This window comes from Lonchura striata, chromosome Z (genome assembly GCF_050655825.1).
Source record: "Lonchura striata isolate lonStrDom1 chromosome Z, ASM5065582v1, whole genome shotgun sequence".
Taxonomy (NCBI): Eukaryota; Metazoa; Chordata; class Aves; order Passeriformes; family Estrildidae; genus Lonchura; species Lonchura striata.
Window position 1 is genome coordinate 72,144,958 of NC_140740.1, and position 23,618 is coordinate 72,168,575.

The following is a 23,618-nucleotide window of genomic DNA, read 5'->3' on the forward strand; positions in this document are numbered from 1 at the left end:
AATTTATTGTAACTTGAATATGAGCTGTGACTCCTATTACAGTTTGTCCTGATTTTATGCTGTTTATGTTTTTATGGTCCTAGTTTCTCTCGTTTTTAAATTACTTGACCTAAACAAACACTAGGAAATACTATTACAAGCCATTAAAACTGTTATCATGCCTTTCTACTCAGAGTCTTTGTAGTTTCCATTCAACATTGAATTCAGAATATATGAGCAGTCTATCTTGCCACTGAGCTACTTCCTTGTTGTGTATTAATTTTGAAATAAGATATGAGAATATTGTCATATCCAAGTCTAGTGGAAAATTACAGACATGGCAAACTCGTGACCATTGTAGTTCAAAAAGCAGCTTGTGAATTTTAATTGCATTTTTGTTTCCCTTAATTTTTTTGTCCAAAGCACTTACTCTATATGGGAATATAATTGCTAATCATATCACCATGTAACACAAATAGGGAAACATGACTTGGCTTGTTCTCAGACAGACTCTGAAGGGGAGCCCATAAAACCAGAAAGCATGTCTTTTTCATAGGGAGTAGCTCCTATTTATTCAGAGTACAGTTCTACCAGTTTGTCCTTCAGCAAGGACACATTCCTAGCTTCATATGTCTGCAGCCTCAGTGGGACTTTCCGAGCACACTAAATTGGAGAGGATATTGATCTATGCAAATGAAACAACAGTTCACTGCTGCCTTTTTCCTTGAGTAGCTTGCTCATTATCTAAATGCAGCTATCTCTTTCAGACTATCATAGGCATTGTGGATTTTTCAGCTAAGTGTTCAGGAGTATGTGCCAGGTTTTATTCCCCAGAACATAGGAGAGGGAAATTTACATTCAGTGTAACTGCAATGTGTCTCATAAATGAGAAGACAATGATAATGGTAATTATTCAGTGTCAATAAACAACATATTCAGAAAACAAACACAGCAATGAGAAAATAGGCAACAAACAATACACACAGACTGTTGCTTCTAATTAATTCTGTTTATTGAAACCCATGAGTATTGTTTATCATGCTACAATAATGAGACTTACAAATCAAATGAAACATTCTGTTGTTTTTGAAGATTTCTAATTTTAAAGCTGTACTGTGTTTTTGCTCACATCAGCACATAACAATGTTGCTCCTGAGGGTCCAGCAAGCCAGAAATGGGATCAGTGGCATTTTTGTGTAAAATTTGAATTATAAGGATGAGAGGTAAAAGTTGGCCATTTTACTAAGAGACAAAAGGCTCCAGGGAGACCTTATTGTGACCTTTCAGTACTTCAAGGGAGCTTATAGGAAAAATGAGGACTATTCTTTTAGCAGAGCCTGTTGCAGTGTAGTACAAGTAGTAATGGCATTAATCTAAAAGAGTAAATTTAGACTGGATGTAAGGAAGACTTTTTTTACAGTGGGAGTGATAGGACAGTGGAACAGGTTGTCCAGAGAGATGGTGTGTGCCCCATCCTTGGAATTATTCAAGATCAAGTTGGATGAGACTCTGAGCAACCAGATCTGATTGAAGATGTCCCTGCCCACTGAGTGAAGAGGATGACCTGATAACATCAGGATTGGATGACCTTTAGAAGTTCTTTCCAACCCAAACTACTCTATGATTCTGTGATTATCAAACAGGGCTTTATATGGTACTAAAGATGTTTTGGCATATATCTGAGGAAACAAAGGTTTTGCTTAGGTTTTACTTTAGAATATCGATACACTGCATTTCCAACATCAGTGTCTTGTCAAGCTGTTGATAAAACTGGAAAAATAAAATGCAATTATTTTAATTCTCTCTTTTTTTTTAAACTTAAATAGCAAGGATCTGAGTTTGTGCACTAGACCTTTGACAGTAGAAGGACAAAGGGGAAGAAAAGTTCAGTGGCTTATCAGAGGTCGTACTTAGTCTAAGGATACTATTTATATAAAGGGAACTAGAATGTGTATTAGTGCACAGCTGGTAGAATATTGCAACACTACAACTATTTATCTGTGCAGTTTAGTCCTCTGGCCTTAATGGCCTTCCTATACAGAAACTGTGGATCCAAGAATATGGCCTGTGATCTGTAAAAAAAAGTGTTCATATATGCAGTAAAACAGGGAGGGGGAGAAAAGAAAAAAAGATGAGAAGATGGCAGCAAAGAGCAAAATTTTAGTTAAGTAATGAATTAATCAATCCTCTTTATTATGTACATAGTTAATGTGCATTAATTAATATACTTGAAATCAATTAACACCTTAAGTTTTCCAAATTGTACTAGACTTACTGAAATTCTTGCAGCTGTATATTGATGTGTAGTATTTGAGGGGTAGCAGTGGGTCCTGTCTCTTATATTCACTACTGACAACTGTTTTTTGGTGCAGGGATTCTGTAGCTGTTTCGTAGGCCACCTACCTTTAGTGATCTTATACCGATTTCTCAGGCCATTGATTTTGTGCTCCGCCATGCTTGTAAGAGCAAATCAAGTAAAAGAAATAAAAACATCAGTAATATTTGTTATTAGGAGTAGGAGGAAATGCACAACATCATTTCTAGTGTTCAGAGGGGAAAAAAGAGTGTGTTGTCCAAAGTTGTGGGGAAGGAAGAAGAATGGCATCCAGAAGACTCTTCACTTTTATTTTGGAGCAGTGGCTGGTGATTTGTTAAGGTACGTGACCTTACATATATCACGTTCCTTCTCCTTTCCTAGGGCCTGCGGATTATTTTTTCAGACGCTTCCAGGCTCATCTTCAGAATGAGTGCTTCTAGTCATGTGAGAGCTACTCTGCGGATCTATGCAGAGAGTTATGAAAAGGATCCTAGCCAGCACAATCAGGAACCACAGGTAATGCAATAGGATTGTAGTAAGTTTTTAAGTAAAGCACTGCCTTGGTAATAGCAGTGGCCAGGTGTTTTCATCTTTGATCAGAAGCAACACTCAATGCTTTAACCCATGTGCTGTGTTTGTAGATTATTTCCTTAGTCTTGTAAGTGTACACCTTTGAGGAAGGATCAGCAGTTTTAATATATGTAGGTGTAATATCTAACACAACAGGAATGTCAAGGGCTGAGATACCTCATGTTAAATGCTGGACAATGATTTCAGGTCTGTTAAGAGAAGTCATTCTAGTTAGAATTTTTTTCAGAATTTTTTTAGAGTTGTGATTTGATTTATGGAACAGTATTTTAAAAATAAGATAACCATTTTTGAAGCAGATTATCTGAGAGCCATTTAATTAGGGCATCCCAAGGATTCTTCACAATCAGAGTACAGTTAGGAAATATGGTTACCGGAGTCTAAACAATGTAGGGATTCCTTGTAAGGGAAAGGCTTGCAGCTGTCTAAGAATTATATCATAACCAGACTTTTTCCTAAGAAGAGTGAAGGTTAAGAGCAAGTTGCTGGATTGTTCAGCAGATGCCTTATACAATTAATAAAATAAATCACACTTCACACTCTCAGGTTTTTCTTAGTAAATCTGTGATATACAAGAGAGGACTAAGGATATTTCATGAAAAAGAAGTTAAGCATTTGGCTTGTAGTAAATTAAACTCTATAGTTTTAAGTCTCATGTAGCTGTGTCTTCATGACTGGAATGCAAATGCAAATCCACCAAAACACAGATGCTGTCAAATGAATTTGAACCCAGGTAAGTGTTTGATGTTTCACCAGATTCTGACCATAAACTTAGTGAGTTTCTTCCTATGCTATTAAACAGTCGTGTATCAGTCATGAAAAGTACTTCAGTTGTCACACAAATGTTGCAGATCCCATGCCTGCAGATATGATCTATTAAATTCTACTTGCATTTGCTTGAGAGAGGTGCATGAAATCTTACCAGAATACAATGTCCAGGGAGCAGCAGTAATGGATCTGCTTCAGAAAGCAGTAGGAGCCAGGCATCCAGACCTGCTGCACCACAGGCAGTGCCCTCCTTGTACAGGGGACGGTGCTACAGCAGGAAAGTGAGGAGGACAGGGCAGCTCTCTGGTAGCAAGCTCCCTCAGCAAGTGATGGATCAGATGCAGGGCTCTGGGGCAGCAGAAGATGGTACCAGAGACAAAGCTGGAGACAAGGATGAGTAGATCTACTCAGGAGACAGGGTCAAAGTCAAAACTAGAGACAAGATATCTATCCAAGCACTCTTTCAGGGAAAGAAGCTGCCTGTAGCATGGGCCTGAGGTCCACCCAGGTAGCAGAGGCAGAGATAAGGCTAGAGACAAGCACTTCTACAGCTTAGCCCAGGAGGAGAACAACACCCTGGGACAGGTGGTAATGGGCCTTGGCCAGGGTGCAGGGGAAAGTCCTCAGGGGATCCTAAGCAGGCCAGTAGGGCTTATGAGTGCTCTTGAGGATTTCAGAGTTTGGTCATCTATTCAGCACACCAAAAGGGTCTTTTATTCCCAAGGACAGAAAAAAGGCTGGAAGGGACTTTTTTCTGTATTGGTAACAGAGCCTGTCAGATCACTGCACTTTTGGCTGTTTAATCAGGACATTCACTAATGAATAAATAATCGCAGGGGTAGAAACGTCATTGCCTTGAAACTTGCTACAGGGACTTTCCTGCATTTATGCAGTGCAGACAGGCATTTTAATATCCAGACTGTCTCAGGAAATACATGGTACTGTAAACACCCTCCTCCTCTCCTGCCATATGCATAACATCTGGGATAAATAGAAGTTTCATCTCAATTAATCCAATAAATTCTTTATTTGGTTTCTCATTGCATAATATTGCACAGTTCCCACTGCTTCTCTTTCCTCGCCCTGTCTGCATGCTTTGCCAGCAACATGAGTGCATTAGAAACAAGGTCATAGTTTGTATCCAACAGGCAGATGGTGGACTTCAAGACACTGCATAATTTTTAGGAGATCCTCATGTACAAAAATAATTAAACATTTCCCAGGAGAACACTTGATAGTCTTCAGTGAAGTATGTAAAAGAATGTGAATAAAATACTCCTTTTTCAGAAAGCAGCTTTGCTAGGAAGGAGTGCTATAGTTTTCCTGATACTGTAATTCCTTTATTGTTCAGTTTGTTTTAAAGTTCATACTGACATTCACACATCTAAAAGAGGTGTGACGGATTTGAAGTTTCAAGAACTTTGTTGCCTATTTGCTGTCAGTAATAGGAGCACAGCATATATGTAAATGGTCAGTTATGGAAAAAGCACTGACATAAAGGAGTATGTTAAGTATATACATATACCTTATGTATTACCTTATGGTATTTAAGAAAGTTGTTACATTTTGAATGATAAATGCATATTTTTCTGTAGCTGATAAGACAATTGTATGTGGTTTCTGTATTATTGCACTCTTTCAGAAACAGGTGATCAAGAAAATCTCCTTTCTGTACCTTTTATATCATAAACCAAGATAAGATGATTTGATGGTTGGCTGCTTAAGTAAATATTCATATGGTCCTGTTTATTGCAACATGCCTTTCCAGCATCTTGTTTTATATAATGCATTGCTCCATGTTTTTGCCTGGTGACAATTCCAGTCAAAACCTGATCTGAAACGCAACAATACCTTGATATAACTTTTGCTTTTGTGTCACAGAAAATAAATGTCTCTTTGTCTACTTTTGAGTAGAAGTGGACCTTCTTGATCTTTTGTTCCAGTTTATATGTAGGTCAGTATGTGTTGTAAACCATAGGTGTTAATGAATGTAAGAGTCACCCAAGTAATATTTTAATACCATCTTTCATACAATTAATTGGTAATACTTTCTACCTAGAATAATGCCTAGACATAGATCCTGATCTACAACAGAGGAGTTCAGTGGAAAGTGGCAAAATATGCCAATAATTTATGTTTGAGGTCATGGACAAATGTGAATAGCCATGAATTCTGGCTGTTGAATTATTCATTTAAAGAAATTTGTAGAAGCAGTTTCATGGACACCTGGGAAATAAGGGCTTGCCATTTTTTTTCCATTCAATTGTTTCTGCAAGCCAGTATCAACAGTGAAAATCAGAAGCAATGAAGAAAAATTAACATCATACTCTCTCCAAGGTATATCAGAAACAACTTGATGTTTTCAATTCAAACAAATCAAATTCAATTCAATGTATTATGCATTTGAATGTTGTGTAACTTAGAGTAGTGATGCAATCTAGATCTAAAACAAAGCCTTGAAAACAATGCCTAGTACTTTTCTAAAACTGAAATATTCTGCACTAGAATTAAAGACCACTCAGTTGATGTGGCTTGTCACAGGTGATGCCCTTGTCATTGGGCATTCCTGAGAATAGTGCTTTCCAGATAGTTTTTACATGGAATATTTCCATTTTAAAATTATTTCTTTGTTTTTAACTATTCAAATAGGCATCCAACTAGCATTTCAGAAAGCTCAGTTCATTATAACAAACAACAGGTTTGTCCCTGAAGTCTTATATGAAGTGGACCTTTATTCATTGGCATGTATCTTTTTCTAAGTGAATAGAGTTATGAGTTTTCCTAAATTTAATACAGTTGTAAAATGTAGATGTTCAATGGGCGTGAACTACTAAAATAAGACTTTGTTGACCTTTAATCCCATCTATAGCCTTACTTTTCTTGGTCATCTCAATGTTTGATATTTGTACATCCCTACACATGTCTTGTTGTTTGTTTAGCCACATGGATGTATTATTGAACTAGAATAAGATTCAAACAGGAAGTTTCATATACAAGGACAAAGAAAGGTTGGGTTGGAAGGGACCAACATCCCACACTAGAACAGATTGCTCAGAGCTCCATCCACACCTGGCTTTGAAGATGGAGGATGGGACATACACAGCTTCTAGGGACTGCCTGTTCCAGTGCCTCAGCAGCCTCACAGTAAAGAATTTCTTCCTAGTATCTAATCTAAACTATGCTCTTTCAGTTTTAATCCATTCCCACTTGCCCTATCACTATATGTAAAATGTTCCTTTCTTTTGTGTAGGCTCCCTTTAGGTGCTGGAAGGCTGCAATTAGGTCACCCCAAGGACTTCAGTTTACCAGGCTGAATAAATTCAGTTCTATCAGCAGGCAGGTGCTCCATCCCTCTCTTCAGCTTCATGTCCCTCCTTTGGACTTGCTTCACAGTTTCATGTTCTTCCCATGTTGGGACCCCAGAGCTGATGCAGCACTGCAGGTGGGGTCTCAGCAGAGCACAGCAGAGCAGAGGGGCAGAATCCCCTCCCTGGTCCTGCTGCCCACCCTGCTCTGGATGCAGCCCAGGACACGTGTGGCTCTCTGGGCTGGGAGTGCCCATGGCTGGGTCAGGTCCAGCCTCTCAGCCACCAGCACCCCAAGCCCTTCTCAGCAAGGCTGCTCTGATCTGCCCGTCCCCAGCCTGTGCTGGTACCAGGGTTGCTCTGACTCAGGTGCAGCACCTTGCACTTGGTCTTATAAATTCCATGGAATTTAAGTGGGCCCACTTCTCAAGCTTGTCCTCTGGATCGCATCCCATCTTTCAGGTGTGTCAAGTACACCACTCAGGTTGGTGTCATCTGCAAATCTGCTAAGGCTGCACTTGATCCCTTCGTCCATGTCATTAATGAAGATACTAAATAACACTGGTCCCATTATGGACCCTCAAGAGACACCACTTGTCACTCAAGTCCATTAGGACTCTGAGCCATTGGCCACCACCCTCTGGGTGTGACTGTCAAACCAATTCCTCGTCCACTGAACAGTCCACCCACTGAGTCCATCTTTCTCCAGTCAAGACAGAAGGATGTTGTGGGGGACTGTGCCAAAGCTTTACAGTAAAATGACAGATAAATGACATCTGTAACCCTTCCCTTGTCCACTGATGCCATCACCCCATCGTAGAAGACCATTGACTTGATCAGGCAGGATCTGCCCTTGGTGCGGTTGCGTTGTCTGTCCTGAATCACCTCCCTGTCCCACATGTGCACAGCTCTAGGGGCATCTCTTCCATGATCTTCCCAGGCAGAGGTGAAGCTAACAAGTCAGTAGTTCTCAGTATTCCTCCTTTGTATACTTCTTAAAGGTGAGTACAATGTTCTTCCCTTTTTCCAGTCACCTGGGACTTGCCCTGACTGTCATGACTTTTCAGATATCAAGGCAGGTGACTGTGCAACTGCATCAGCCAATTCCCTCAGTAGTGTACAGTCTTATATTGGGTACTCTTTAAATGGAATGCAGTGAAGTGCAAATGCTGCAATTACTTTTGCTGAAGACTAGTAAGCAATATGCTAGTTAGCTAATCGTAAGATCAGCAGCAACCAAGCAAAGATTTTGAGGCAGCAGTTGCTTCTTTGTGTTTTTATTGGAAAAGGCAAACCAATTACAAAGGCAAAAATGAAAAAAAAGGTTAAAAATACATCTTCATCATCAAACACTGAATTTCTGAAGTGAGTATTGAACAATGAGCAGCAGAGGGAAAAACCCTCTGATTTGCACATGGATCTTGTTTGGTATATGAAAAACTTTTGTTATATGTCATTGTATATGTGAGTGATTATAAAAAGTGATTGTTTATGGTGTGAGATGGTCCAAGAGCAGGGAACTGAAATGAGCAATCTAGAAGTCCTGGGTTTTATATCACTTCACTGGGACAAAATGAAAGGAATCTACATGGTTCTGTCAAGACATATACAACACTAAGCACAAGAGCAGTTTACTAGACAATTATTGCCTCTCTGTTTACTTCTGAGGGATTTTTAGTATGACTCTGGTTAGGTATCAGAACATACAGTACAGTCCATAAAAAATTAAATAAAATTGTTCTGGTTTCATCTGGCTAGAATTAATTTTCTTCTTACTAGGTGGTAGTGTGCTGTTTTGGATTTGGTATGAGAATAATTCTGATAACACACTGCTGTTGTAGTTGTTGCTAAGTAAAAGTTAACCCACGTCAAGGACTTTTCATTCTCCTGTGCTCTCTCAGTAGGAGGTCCACAAGAATCTGGGAGGGACCATAGCTGTGATGGGTGACCTGAAGTGGCCAAAGGGATACAGAACACCTTGTTCAGTGTATTAACTATATGGGAGTTTGCTGTGAGGGGTGGCTTGGGTCAGGCTGATCATCAGTCAGTGGGTGGTGGGTGCTGCATTATGCATAATTTGTGGGAGTTTGGTTGGATTTTATTCCTCACCCTTTTTTCTTTTATTATTAATTTTTTATTGTATCTTAGTTTATTTCTGTTATTAAGCTGTGCTTATCTCAGTCCACAGGTTTTACATTTTTCCAATTCTCTACCAATCTGCCAGGGTCAGGGAAGTGAGCGAGCAGCTGCAGGATACTTAGTTGCTGGCTGGAGTTGAACCATAATAAAAGTTTTGCATTTACTTTTAAAATTCCTAAGATTTTCTTAGAGGACACATGGAATGTGGAGACTTAAAACATGTTTGAGTTATTCAGGTAATTTAGCTTCAGGTTCTTCTCAAAGTCACACTATAGAGTGAAAAAAATTTAAATCATCTGGGACTGCAAAGGAAATAAATCATGGGACACTAATTATCAAATATTCCTTGAATCAAGGGAATTAGTTAATCTGATAGGTAAAACTGATCTTCCCTCAAAGCTCTTTGGGTATACTAGAAAAGAAGTAATCTTTTGTGAACATAGATGTCTTCATGCTCCACTTGGATTCCATTTTCTTTCTGTTTATTTCACCTCTCATGTCTGACCTGTTGCCAGAGGCAGAACAACTGGCTTCTTGACCTTTATTGTAATTCCATGTGAGTTAACAGGCAGATTGTGCACAAGACTAGAGAGGTTTCTTTCCTTTTTTTCTGTGGAAGGTGTTCTTCTCAACTGAATCAACACCACCAGTGCTGTGGATATTACAGAGTCAGTTCCGTTTCACAATGAACCACATCCCTTAGATTGTTTGGGGCAGGAGGCTGTAGCATAAACCTGTCCAAAGACTTCTGGGTGTTTTCTGGAATGGAAAGCCAAAGCAGGCACACTGTGCTGAACTTTGTGCTGAGCCCTTATGGCAGAAGCTCTGCAGGATGTACTGGCACATGCTGAGTTTATTAACATGCAAGCAGGTACATTTCAGCCCTTCCTAACTTTTTGATAAACCAGATACGTCATGGGACAAATCTTATCGGCAACCTTGATTAGAAGAGAGGAAATTGTATGGAATTTTCTTGCAAGATCACAGAGAGAAAAATTGCTAATGAGGCAAGAGGAATTATACGTGTCTGACATCTCTGGTACAGATTATGTCCAAGGAAAAGGCTTTTAATCTGTATTTGCCTAATGTTGGATATCTGCTTGCTTGATTTATTTTCTTGTAATCATTCCTCCCAGTTATTTTTTTAGAGATATAACTTCTATCAGTAGTTACTAAAGCAAGATTCTGTTTAAGTCAGTTCTGTTAATTTTCAGTTCTTATATTTTATCTAAAGGGTAACATGTCATATGTCCTAAACAGTTGCCAAGAGAAATGGGCTATTTAACATCCAGGGTAATTTCAATTGCCACTTAGAGCTGAAATGTCAATAGTAAAGTTTTACAGCTTCTCAGGTAGACAGAACCAATAAAGAATACTTTTTAAAAAATCTCCTTGAGATATAGAAGTATGTCTAGAGGAGTATTAGTGATAAATGATTGTTGGCTGAGATTTATCTCTTGCAACTGAAATGTAAATTATTCATGGCAGAGGTAAAGGAATTTTTAAAAGGCATATGTAGTCCTAGTATCTTGTTATTCTGTCCTGTTCTTGCTATTCCATATATGACACACTTTTGCCTTTTTTACATATTTTGGATGAAGAAAGTGTAAAAATTAAATTGAAGTGTGGAAAGCAGAATTAAAAAAGGACTTTCTCTGGTGGGAAGCATGATTGCAACAAGCAGAATACTTAGTAGTAATTTGAATCATTTGGCAAGTTAAATTGCTTTTGTAAATGGGTGTCACATAAACTCATTTGATTCCGTATTTTGTTCCAGCATTGTGTAAAGTGTTGCTTGTGGATTTTTTTTTTTTATTCAGAGTGCATTTTTTTGCCTAAAAAAGCAGAGTCCAGTAAAGCATATGAGGAGAGTTGCTTTTTAATTTTTCGTGTACTTTTTAGATTAAATAAGGAAGAGGTTTCTTAGGGGAGTGCTGGAGAACTTCAAATGCTTTAATCTCATCCAGACCTTATAAATTGGCACATTTTAATATTTACTTTTGCGGCATTTGCTCACAGATGTGAATTTGTGCTCTACAAATTAATCATCTCTAAGTATGTTTGACTTTAATAGACTTGTGTTCTGTTTCAGTGATTATTCCGTAGATAGATATCTACAAATATGGAGCTTTTTTAGCAATAACATGTCAGACTGCTCACACTTGTGCATAACTGAGCTTAATCATAAACTCTCTTGACACCAATGGCATTCATGGTGGAAGTTATGGAAGTTATTCCATTACTCTGCTTGCACATTTTGTCTCTACACTTTTTTGATTTAACTGTCTGATTGCATACATAAAGCAAACACCTTATCCCATCAGAAACTGTCAGGTGGCTGAAACCGATTCACAGTATTGATTTTACAGGCTTATAAAAAAAGATATCTGTAAATTTCAGCTCTCCAGAGTTATTGTTCTGTTTCATTTGATTCTCAAACCTAATGTATGTGAAGTTGGAATTAATTTATTTGAAAGGAACAGCTGTAGAAAATTTATAGGGATCAAAGAATTAGTTTGGTAACTAAATACATGGATCTCTGAGAAAAAAGCTTTCACGCAAAACTCAGTTCTGCCATTTTATTTTTCTGAATCATTTAACTAACTGAAAGAAGATCCAACTGCCACTTTAAAAATTGTGTTTGATTTGATTTTCATGTCATCTGTACTCTCCCATTCAGGCCTATAAATGGCTATTTAATAATGTCTACAGCCTCAAACTTGAAAGTTCATGCTGTTCTTTTGGAATTTATCCTATTAATACAGTTGCATGTGGTATTAGTCAAAACACACTTCTGTGAATTCTGTTAAGGTAGTTAGTTGTTACAGTACCTTTTGACCGTAAGCTTCACATATTAAGTGTACTTAGGAAGAAAATATCTGTTTGGCTTCCCCTTTTCAGAATAGAAACAAGTTTACTTCTGATATTTCTGGGTTGTTTTGTACTGCAGATTTCAAAGAGCTCCACATTTCCTGTTACACAGAGAGTGATCAGTACAGCATATATTTACTGTCTCTCTTTTCTGCATAGCTTAGGTGTACTCAATGTAACACTTCACAAAACATATGCTAAGCATGATACTTCATTGTGTCAAATATAACAGCAATAGACTGTATCAGTTTTTGATATTGTTGTTTACTATTATTATTATATAATTGTGCAGTTAAAAGAAGAATTTATAAATGTAAGATGTCTTTCAATATTTCTGTTTTATGTAATTCAATGTATTTCTTCATCTTTAGGCTGTGCTGAGTCCTCTTATAGCAATTGCACTGAAAATATCTCAGATTCATGAGAGGACAGGACGAAAGGGACCCACTGTCATCACTTGAAGCCACGGAAGATTGTTAAACCAGGGCCAAAAGAGGAACAGCAAGGAAGAGACAGAACCTTGTTAAAACTTGTTAGCCATTTGTGCCTTGTATGATTTTAAAAGTTGGGTGGGAAGGAAAATTCAATATAACATTAAGCGTAATCATTTGCATTGATCTCCAAATGCAATAGTGTATTGACTTGTTTTACCTGCAGTATCATAATTTCTGATAACAGTATAACCAAAGAAAGAGGCCTTAATGTTCAAATGTTGTCAGTAATGTAGCTGAAAATGACAACTGCTTGGTTTTGAATTCTATGATAAAAGTTGGAGAAATTTCAGTAAGGGGGTGACAGGGAGGAGTTGCAAAGCAAAGACATGCTTGGTGAGTATTGTTTGGGATTCTTGTCGCCTTCTGGTAGGTTTCTGCAAAGGGGTACAGAGCCCGTCTGAGTCACAGGGCCATGTGCTAAGCTTTGCACGGGGTGTATTTCCTCCCCTGGCTCCATGCCTCCTCTCAGGCCTCTCCTGTTGCTCACAGATGCACGCTGACAGCAGTGTTGTATACACACTTACACTTGTGCCCAAAGGTGGGGTTATTCCATACTTTTTTACCCCTGCTTTTAAAACATATCAATGTGACTTGTGCCTTTAGATTTTCCTTACTTTTTGACTCTTTGGTTGTTTTTCTCCAAAAGGAGGCCTTTGTTCTATAAAGCTGATTTTGTCCTTCCAGCAATATGTCGGGTATGGAATCTGTCTTCCATAAGAATCCTTACGTCAGGAGATGATACTGGTGCTTACTGTGTTTGAAAGATAATCTCTGCAAGTTCACCAAATTTTTAAGGAGTTACAGAAGTTTTTAAGTCTTTGGAATACTCATGCTTCACTTACTACCAAGCAAGTGAATAAGAGGGAATTAAACCCTAATCAATTGAATAGAAATACTAGTCTGATTCACCCCCTGGTGAATTTGGTTTCTATTAGATTCTTGGTAACAGTGAATCACTCAATAAAAATTTGGGGAATGCAAGAGATGTTCCCGGCATAGATCTGAGAAGGCTGTTGGGGATATGGACATCAGCATTTTTCTGCCTGTGAAATGATACAGCAGTTCTAGCTATAATACTGTGCTCTGAAAAAGAACAGAAACACTTTATGCATGTGATTTGCTTGAAGGCTTTGCTTCCTTGGAAATGGTGTGAACACTTGTATCATTCGTCAAGGTGGCTTTGTGCAGTTTGCCTCTTTGCAGTGTATTTCAATTCATTGTGGTTGTCAAATTTTAGTAAAATTTATATAATATTGCAGCAAAGGAAATTGTTTAAATTTCTTCCAACACTTCTGTCAGAAAATGGCTATAGCACTTAGTATATAATAAAGAGTAATGCTGTATATCTGTCTTAATACATAATTGTGGACAAGACACCCTGCACTTTCAAGCATCCTAATAAAGTTGCCTTTATTACAATTACATTATTACTTAATTGACTCTAAACAAATGAGGTATGTTCTCCTACCTTACCATTAAGTATTGCCATAAACAAAAAGAGATTATAGGACTTCAGTTCTTTTTATAAAGATTTTTCTTTTATATGACCATGACATTCTCACACAGTTTAGACAGTTTATAATGTGAGAGCACTTATCTTCACAGAAACCTGGTTTATATAATATTTTATATTTATTAGGGATTCTCTAGGTGCAGGATAATGAACTCCTATCTAGTAGATCACACAGGGTCAAGCACAGACACATTCTGGATTATGACAGTTCAAAGTACCAGGTTGCATGAAAGAACATTCTGAGAGTCAGTCCATTAAAATTTCTAAAATCTCTTACACATTCTCTAACAGTGAAATTATTTTTGATCATATAGTGAACTAGCTGTTTATACATTTGCCAGGCTTTTCTGAAATGAGAATGCAGTTTGAAAAGTAAAATATACTGAAGCCAGGTGTTTTTCAGGATGCAGTGGGAAGACTCAAGAACAGATGAAGACTGAAGAATATTTGTACTTTTATCAGAAAGCTGTCACTAGAGCTGCAGTAGATGGCAGTCTACTTTCATGAAGGCAGTCATCATAAACAAAGGGCATGTTTTAAAATCTCTGTATTGACTTTGTCTTGGGCTGGAGAAACATTAGTTGTGCCTGTGTAGGGAAATGGAGAAAAGGACTGTGTGAGAAAAGGGGTTGTTTGAGTCTGGTTTTGACTAGCTGTCAAAGAGCAGACTTGCAGAAGTAGCTTAACCTGAAATCCACTCACCATCCCTTTTTTTATGGTGATGTGTGATACTGATAAAATGTTATTTTCCACCAGTTAACTGCTTTTCTTTGGAAGAAGATGAATACAACTTTGTAAGGCTCAAGTACAGCTCTTTTTATCTGATGTGTGTCGGGGAGGACTGTAGCCACAGTCTCATGGGAGTGTGCTTGAGATCTTTTCATTATTAATGTGAGAGATAAATGGGTGGAAAAAAGCAAGTTATACAAACTTACTGAAAGATGCAGAGCTCCTAAAACCAGACCACACATTTAGTAGAGAGAAAATTATTATTAATACTGTTCATCTTATCAGTGTCTAGGCACTGTGACAGAGACCCACACCCTTTTTTGCTATTGTTTAATTAGCAGCTTCCTCAAGGTTGGAAGTTGCAAGATTCCTGTATTATTCAGCTGTGATTGCATTAACATTTATTTGGATCATTCTGTTTCCTAAACCCTCATACTTTCTCTGTGTTCAGAGAAGTTTGGAAGGCAATGTACTACTCACCTGAAACACAGGATCACAGAATATTCAAGGTTGGAAGGGGCCATCTAGTTCATCAGGACTAAAATCACCTATGTCCCAGCTCACAGCAGAGTCAGGTAGAGGAGGCTGCCCAGGACCATCTGTAATTGGTTTTAATTGTCTCCAGAGGCTGAGATGCCAGAACTTCTCTGGGCAAACTGTACAAGTGATTGACTGCTTCCATAGTGAAAAAAAAAAAGGGACAAATGTAGGGAAGGCTGGGCTCCAGGATGGCTTAGATGAATGGAGATGAGAGATCTCCGAAGGCTGCTCTTAGGATATAAGGTTTATTAGGGATGGTGAAAGGTCTTGCTTGGAGCTGCCAGACACAGCACGTGGCGAGGCTTGAGGGGATGGGGGAGGGGAGAGACAAGAGGATGCTCTAGGAGAGGGTGGAAGTTCCAAGAGAGTGGGGATTCCAAGAGAGGGGAAGATCCAAGAGAGTGTCTGGCCCCTCTGAGACCCCTTATCAGGGGGCTTCAGGGTGGGCTGGAACAAGACTTGGGCCAATTGGGTCACAGACACCTGATGTTTCAGGGGAGGGTTACAGCTGTGGGATGAACCATACATTTTGGGGATTGAGATGGAACAGTCCATTTGACTTTTGGACCTATCTGTAGGTAAGGGTGTGTCCAGCCATCAGGGGGGATTGTTTTCATCCTGGTTGTACTATTGTGAATCTTTTGCCAGGAAATTATATTTATCCATCCTTTCCAACAGCCAAAACCTAAAACTGAATAGCAAAACCTTCTGGAGTATTCAGATGGAATTTCACATCATCCAGTTTGTGCCCATTGCCTCATCTTGTCACTGAGAATGGTCTTGATCCATACACTTCTTTTTAACCCACCAAGTATTTCTAGAAATCAGTAAGATCCTTCAAGAGCCTTCTCCAGACTAAGCACTCCCAGCTCTCTGTGTATCATCATGTGACAAATTTTCCAGTCCCTTTTTCTTTATAGTCCTTTGCTGGAGGTACTCTGGAAAGTCCATGTCTGTTTTGTGCTTGGGAAGCTTGGACCTGGACCCAGCACTCCCGATGTATCTTAACTCTACCAGTGTTGAACAGAGGGAAAGGATATCATTTCTCCAGCTGCTCCTGCTGTTTTTCCTGGTGCAGTTCAGGATGTCAATCACTGTCTTTGCTGTGCAGGTGAGTTGCTGGTGAGTTGACGAGTTTTTGTTAAGCACGTGACCCCCGGATCCTTCTCTGTATAGCTGTTTTCCAGCCCACTGGCCCCAGCATGTGTTGGTGTCTGGGTTTGTTCATCCACAAGGGCAGGACTTCCCTTTGTGAACTTCAATATTGTAGAAGGTTGTCAAGTTGGTTAAGTACAATTTACCTTTCATAAATCCTTCCTGATCCTAATTACTTCTTTGTCCTTGTCTTTGGCAAGGGTTTCTAGCATTGGCTATTCCATCACCTCCCCGGGAAATAAAGTGAGGCTAAAGTGACCAGCCTATAACTCTCTGGATCCTCCTTCTTTCAGGGACAGAAGTGATATTTGCTCTCTTATCTCAGGGGCCACTTCCCATCACCCACAATCTTTCAAAGGCAATAGAGGGTAACTTGCAATAGCACAACTCAGTTTCTTCAGCTCTGTGCATGCCATCCTAAATCAATGCATGAATATGTGTATGTCCTGTTGTACTTCCTGACAATTTTTTTGCTCCATCCAAGGTAAGTCTTCCTTGCTCCATGTTTTTCCTCTAGTCTCAAAGGCCTAAAATTGCTGAAGGCTGCTTTTAACAGCAAAAGTGGAGGCAAAGGAGGCATTGAACACCTCAGCCTATGCCCTCTTTCAACTCATGTAGCTGTAGAAACTTTCCCCATTACCCTTCACATTTCTCATCTGTCCTAGTTTCAGCCCATACAGAGTTATTTTTGGCATTTGATGGGATGGAGATATGGGAATGTCTAGGAGGCTGGAGCTGTATGGATGTGTACAGATGATTTATTCTATACTAGTCACATCATTGGAGGGCATGGCTTTGGGTAGAAGAAAAGGAAGAATGGAAGGGCAGACATTTTTGTTCCTTCTTTACCTGTGAAAGCAAAGTGCCAAACAGAGTGGTGCAGTCGATGTGGTCTGAGCAGAGCCATGCAGACTGGCTTGGGAGATTTATCCATCATTGTTTTCCATTGTCTCAGATGCAGGACAAAACTCCCCTGTCACTGGCTGTGGTAATGTCCAGCCTTTTCTCCTGTGTCTTTGGAAAAGCCATGTGGCCACCAGGGATGCAGTAACAGCCACCATTTTTTTCCTTTGTCTCAGTCGCTGGCCATGGTAACAACCATGTAAGTCTAATGGGATAGTTGGACTTCCACAAGCATTTTTGGCAGGTAATCACCCTCTTCTATATATTGTTATTATTAATATTAGTATTGTTGCTGTTAACTGTTTGCTTTCTTTATCTTATTACTATTTTACCAGTAAATTGTTGTCTCAACCCATAATGTCTCAACCCTTTTTATCCCTTTCTCCCTGTGAGGGGTAGGGGGAAGGGAAGTGGATGTTAGGAACTTAATTTCCAGCTGGTCTAAAACCACAACATCACCTCATTCAACTCTAGGTGGGCTTTGGCTTTCCTCATCTTATCCCTGCATGATTGTACAGGGCTCTGCATTCCCGCTAATTCAGCAGTCCCCGCTTCCACTTACATTACGTTTCCTGTTTATATCCGAGTTTAGTCAGGAGCTCTCTGGCCATCCATGTAGGTCTTCTGCTCCCTTTGTTTGAACTGTGTGTATCAGGTTGAATGATTCCTTGAGCTTAAAAGTGGTGACCTTGAAAATTAAACAGCTGTCCTATACTCATCTTTTCTCCAGGGCCAGAACCCATGTGACTCTTTTAAGCAACTCTAAAGATCTTAAAGTCTGCTCCGCAAACTTTGGTTCCACTCTTTGCTATTCTCCCTCCTCTCAAATTTCTGCATTCACCATCTCATGATCTCTGCAGCAAAAACCTTCACATGCCCACGCATTTCTGCTGGTGTTGTGGGTGCCAAGATTGGCTTCTCAGTCACCAGTGTCAGGAAGTTGTTTGTCAATGGATTGAATCCATTCTGTTCTGAAGCTTCAGTTTGTCCATCTCATATCCTTCAGCCCAAATAAAATTTATTTTAATGTCAATTAAAATTTCCAGCTGCTCCTCTTGGCAAAGATAAATTCATGCTATTAAGTATGATCAAAAGCAAAAAGTGTTTAAAGCCTTTTGCTGCCTTAATATGGTTGACATTTTTGAGTTCATTGCCCATACCACTTTGCATTAAGTTCATAATAATTAGCTGAAAAAAGAAATTTAAAACCAATTTGTATGAAAATATTAGGTATTAACATTGATATTCTCCCTATCTCAGTAACTTTTTTGTATCAAATACTTCATTGCATACAGCAGGTTGAAGATGCATTTATCCTTAGTTTCACATTTCTGGATCCATTATGATCTCACAACATCTGAAAAGGGCTGGCGCTGAAAAGGGGCACTGCAGGACTATTGTGGAATTGGGAAAAAGGAAAGAACTTCCTGGTTGTTCATAAATATATATGGAAATGCTCTGAATGCATTTCCTATAGCAAACCACTCCAAGAGCAAACTTCAGTAGTACCCCTGCAATACTTGCTCTTAGACCCAGAACTGTAGTCCCAGCCATTTTCCACTCTCTTGGTCTTGCTTTAATATCACCTAGTGGAAAAGTTAGATTTCCACAGGGAAAAAAAAAAAAAAAAAGCTAAACATGCAAAGGGATATCTCCTGGTTAATCAGTCTTACCTGCTGTGATTGTTGTCTTCACTAATACTTGTACAATGCTGGTTAACTTCAGAATCTGGGACTCTGAAGTAAAGAAGCAAGAGATTTGGGGTATGGATATGGTAATGCTAGGAGGTAAGGCCATAACAAGGTCACTCAAGCAGATCCTCTCTTTAACTGTTTTCAAAATAATATGTTGTGTTCCTCTGATTTTTATTGTTTTCTATGGTGTACTGCTTTTCAGGCACTTTGAAAAATATTTTTATGTTTTGTTTCTTTCAGGGACTCTTTTTTTCTCTCTCTGGGTACTTTACTCTATTTCTCATCCCAAACTTGTCCTGAAAGGGTTTTCTTCCTCTGTAGCTTGTCCACCCCTTTTTATTCTTCTTTCCTTTCTACTTACAGCAACTGAAGAATTGTATGTTCTTCCCATAAAGAATGAAATTTTTTGAAAGACAAAACTGATGCAACTGTCAGTTCCCTGGCCTTAGCCATGGCTACCACCATGTACAGCTTGCATGTACAGCTGAAATGCGTAACTTGTAGTCTTACAGTACATGAATATCTGGAAAGTGTGATAGCTTTTCTGTTTCACTGGTCTGTAACAAAACCAGGAACAGGTTGCCCCATTCCTTGAAAAATTCAAGGTCGAGTTGAACAGTGCTCTGACCAATCTGATCTAATTGAAGATGTTCCTGCTTGTTACAGGGCCTCAGACTAAATTATCTTCTCCAGTCCAAACCTTCCAACCCAGAAAGAAAAAAGTTCCCTCCTAAGTAAATATTACAAGTTCTAATCTGAGTGAACCCTCATGAACTTTTTCTTGCCATCTGGAATTATAGATGCTAGTGGCCTCATGCAAATGTGCCTCAGTGATTTTGTGGGAGGAAGGATATATGTAACAGAAGAAGGAAGAGTTCAAGCCTGTCTTTTTTCTGGTGTTCATTGTGTAATTATGAAGCCACTTGTGTCAGAAACAGGGTACAGGGTCCCTTTTTCAGTTCCCACAGTCTTGAGTAAGCTGTGACAGAAGCAACTGCGCTTAGAACTGGCTCAGAGGAATCAGAGATGATTTTTCCTCCTGCAATTGATAGTTCCCTCTGAGGAGATGTAAGCACAACCAGAGCTCTCTGTTTGGCAGCTACGTGGTGTATTTTATTGTGCCCTTATCCTGAATCATGGGCACCCTGTATCATATAAGCAAATACAAGGCATTTGTTTTAAATAAAAAGTTTATTCATGAATTCACTTGTAAAATATAAAACAAATAACTTGAATGGTTTACAATACAAAAATAATCAGTTGCAACAAATAATCTGCAAATTTCAAACAAAAGCTAAGGTAATGTCTTAAAACCAAAAATGAGAGCTTTCTTCTGAAACTCCTTATGAAGCACAAGTCAAGATTGATAACACCATGATGCTTCGTTTATCTTGCAGTGTAAGAAACTCCTGTTGCCAGATTATAACTTCTACTAGACACAGCCTGAGCATTTCTATCTCTCTGGAGATTTTTCTAATTTGAAATACTTAGCACTTTTACATATCCCCTCCAACTCCACTCTAAGTCACAAATTATCAATATTTTTCCTGTGCAATTTCACCTTAAGTAGTGATACTATTAGGAATCACTGACATAAGTCTTCTTCCACTCTTCCCTGCTTTGCAGATGCAGGATTTTATTGGCTGCCTGTCTCTCTTGTTTTGATAGGTGTTGCTCTTCCTGAGATATCCTCTGGAAATATGTGTCCTGCTGGCAAGTGATTTCTTGCATGAATATATGAGAATTTAACCTGCTTCTGGGATTTGGGTCTTGGCCAGCTGTTTGCTGCTGCTCCAGAGATAATGTGTATGGTGGTGGCTGTTCCTGCTCATTTGTTTCACTGACAAACTCTGCACTGCTTTCACTGTATGGAGGTGGAGGAATATTGTCAAATTCTTGCTGTTTTAGTGTGGAGCCAACTGACAGTGTGGAGACCAATTTTTCAGGATCTATGCTGTCTTCATAAGAGGGAGGATAGAAGTCAGGCCTAAAATAAGAAAACCAAAAAGAAACACATCATGGTGAAGAGTGATTTATCTCTCAGAGCTTGGTCAGATGCTTTGTCTGTTATGTTTCCAAAATTTAGATGAGGCTTTAACTGTAAACTGTGCTTAAAGAATGAAATACATTAATATAAAATGTAGGCATAACTGGTATCATTTGCCCTGTCTTTGTACAAAATGTTTTATTAAAACACAGCATTCTAAAAAGACTACCCTTCCCCATGAAAATTCCCAACCATGGCATACAAACAATCATGCTTGTATTTTAGCAAGTGACAGAAAAGTTTAATTTGGAAGAAAAATGAGATCAGTGTTCAGAATTATTTATTATTGCAAACTATTGTTTTCCACAGTTTTAAAGTAAATTTGGAATGTTTCTGCTTATCTAACCAAAATTTTCTGAATGTTGCTTTTATAGTGCCTTTAGAACACCCATTGTCAGTGTTTCTAGTAGGGCTTCCACAACATTCCAGAAGATATTTGTATCCAGTGACCCTGTTAAAGAGTTTTGCCAGGCCTAGTGGAGTTTAAGAAACTCTCTCTTTCAAAGCGTCATACTTGTTAAGAACAAAATCATAGGGTCACAGAATGTTTTGGGAAGGGACCTTAATGATCATTCAGCTCCTGCCATGGGCAGGGCCACCTTCCACTAGACCAGGTTGTCCATCCAACCTCTCCTTGAACAGTTCCAGGGATGGGGCAGCCACAGCTTTTCTGAGCAACCTGCTCCAGTGCCTCACCACCCCCCCTAGGATCTAATATAAATATAACCTTTCTCCATTTGAAAACATTCCCCCTTGTCCTGTCACTACATGTTCTTTTTTTGTTCTTTCCTATAAGTTCCCTTCATGTACATAGGGTGCTGTATGAAACCTTCTCGGGGCTAAATAACTCCAGGTCTCTCAGCCTGTCATCACAGGAGAAGTGTTCCATTCCCCTGATCATCTCCATGGTGCTCTTCCGGACCCACTGTAGCAGGTCCATGCCCTTTCTGTGCCAGGACGCCAGATATGGATCAAATTCTCCAGGTGGGGACTCACAAAGACAGAGCCAAGGAGCAGAATCCCCTCCCTCAACCTGTTGGTCAGACTTTCTTTGGATGCAGCCCAGGACACATTTGGCTTTCTGGGGTGCAAGTGCACATTGCTGGATCACGCTGACCTACTTTCATCAACAAACCCCTGCCAGGTTCTTCACTCCAGGATTGCTCTCAAACCATTCCCTGGTGTTTTTGCTTTGATTTGCACCAACCCAGATACAGAACCTTGTGCTTAGCCTGGTTGAATTCCGTGAAGTTTTTAAATCAGGGGGACAATGAGACAATAAAATTTCAGCAGGAGCCATATGATGAATGAGCGGAGGCCCCCTGCATACCTCAACTTTGGTGACTTACATGAGCATCTACCCACAGCAACATCTTAAATTGTCTTCTAAGATGGAACTCAGAATGCTTCTGCATGAAGTTGGAATAACTGCACATGCTGCCTCCGTGCATGGCTTTGGAAAATCTGAATCTCTGTTTCATGTAGCATATCTTACCTTAGGTATTGTTTGCATGAATGGCTGTTTGCACATTATTTCTTGCTCTAGCAAATAAAATTTGAGACTACAGTTCTCTCCACAGAAAAATAATAAAATGGCTACAGGATTTGCATTTTGTAAAAACCTTGTATTGCTTCTTTCTTTTCACAGTGTGTTTAAAAAATAGCATTCTTCCCTCCCAATTAATCTGCAACACTTACCTGTCTATGGTGCAGACATGTGGTTCTCTGTGGCTGGGATTTCGCATGAAGATGCCAAGGGCCCTGTATTTCAGGACTTCATGGAAGGTGCTCCAGAAAATGCCAGTAAAAAGGAGACAGAGTCCCAAAGCTAACAGGCAATGAAATACTAGCTTGTTTCCACATCTGCACACGGAGGAATTTATGGACATGCAAAGTATTCCCAGACAAATAGTAGAGAAACTGAGTAAGAGCATAAAAAGACGAATGAAAGTAAAAAGACCTTTTGGCATCTTTTGCAGAAGACACAGCACTTTGTTCCTGTCTGCTGTTTGTTTGCTGGCTCTCTTGCTGTACTTCTCATACTCATGTATGGGTACTTTATATGCTACAGGACCAACTGCCCTTTAGACAATTAAGAGAAGCATTAACTCTTTGAAGAATTATAAACTCTTTTGAGATTAATTTGTAACCTTCTACCTACTTTAGGAAGGAAGCAGGAACTTCCTGAACCATCCCTTTGCCGCTGTAATCTCTGGAGTGTAAACTTGGACTGCTCCCTTCATTGCATGATTTGCAGTGGTTTATACACTTCATTGCTTATGAATGAGACCTGTATTTGTTAAATTTGATTTGACTTTAAAAGAAAAACAACCAACAACCAGCAAAGATTCTCTTCATAAATCCCCATTAAAAGTTTGAAGAGAAAATATGCTCTGTATAAATGCAGACAGTGACATGGGAGGGGAATAGGTGTAGGTAAAATTGCTGTTCTCTGAGGGAAGATGTCATCTCACCTTTTCTCTCTGACTTGCCAAGATAAGGTATCACTAAAGAATATTAATGTCTGACAGATGTCAATCTAGGCTCAACAAAGGATTTAGTAAAGTTGCCATCCA

General features: G+C 39.2%; 2 protein-coding genes across 2 annotated transcripts in view; one reads left to right on the forward strand and one right to left on the reverse strand.

Annotated features, from left to right (window-relative positions):
• Nucleotides 1–13,883, forward strand: part of PGM5 (phosphoglucomutase 5) — a 67,833-nt gene extending 53,950 nt beyond the window's left edge. The window contains exons 10-11 of the mRNA XM_021531754.4: nt 2,678–2,812; nt 12,339–13,883. Of these exons, the coding sequence (XP_021387429.2) occupies nt 2,678–2,812; nt 12,339–12,428 (225 nt within the window). The 3' untranslated portion in view covers nt 12,429–13,883. The remainder of the gene's footprint in view (nt 1–2,677; nt 2,813–12,338) is intronic.
• A 6,601-nt stretch (nt 13,884–20,484) lies between these two features.
• TMEM252 (transmembrane protein 252) lies at nt 20,485–23,145 on the reverse strand. The gene is given in 3 exon segments (XM_077790210.2): nt 20,485–20,673; nt 20,676–20,982; nt 22,741–23,145. Coding segments are annotated over 3 exon segments (621 nt in total). The 5' UTR covers nt 23,013–23,145; the 3' UTR covers nt 20,485–20,631.
• Nucleotides 23,146–23,618: the final 473 nt, after the last annotated feature.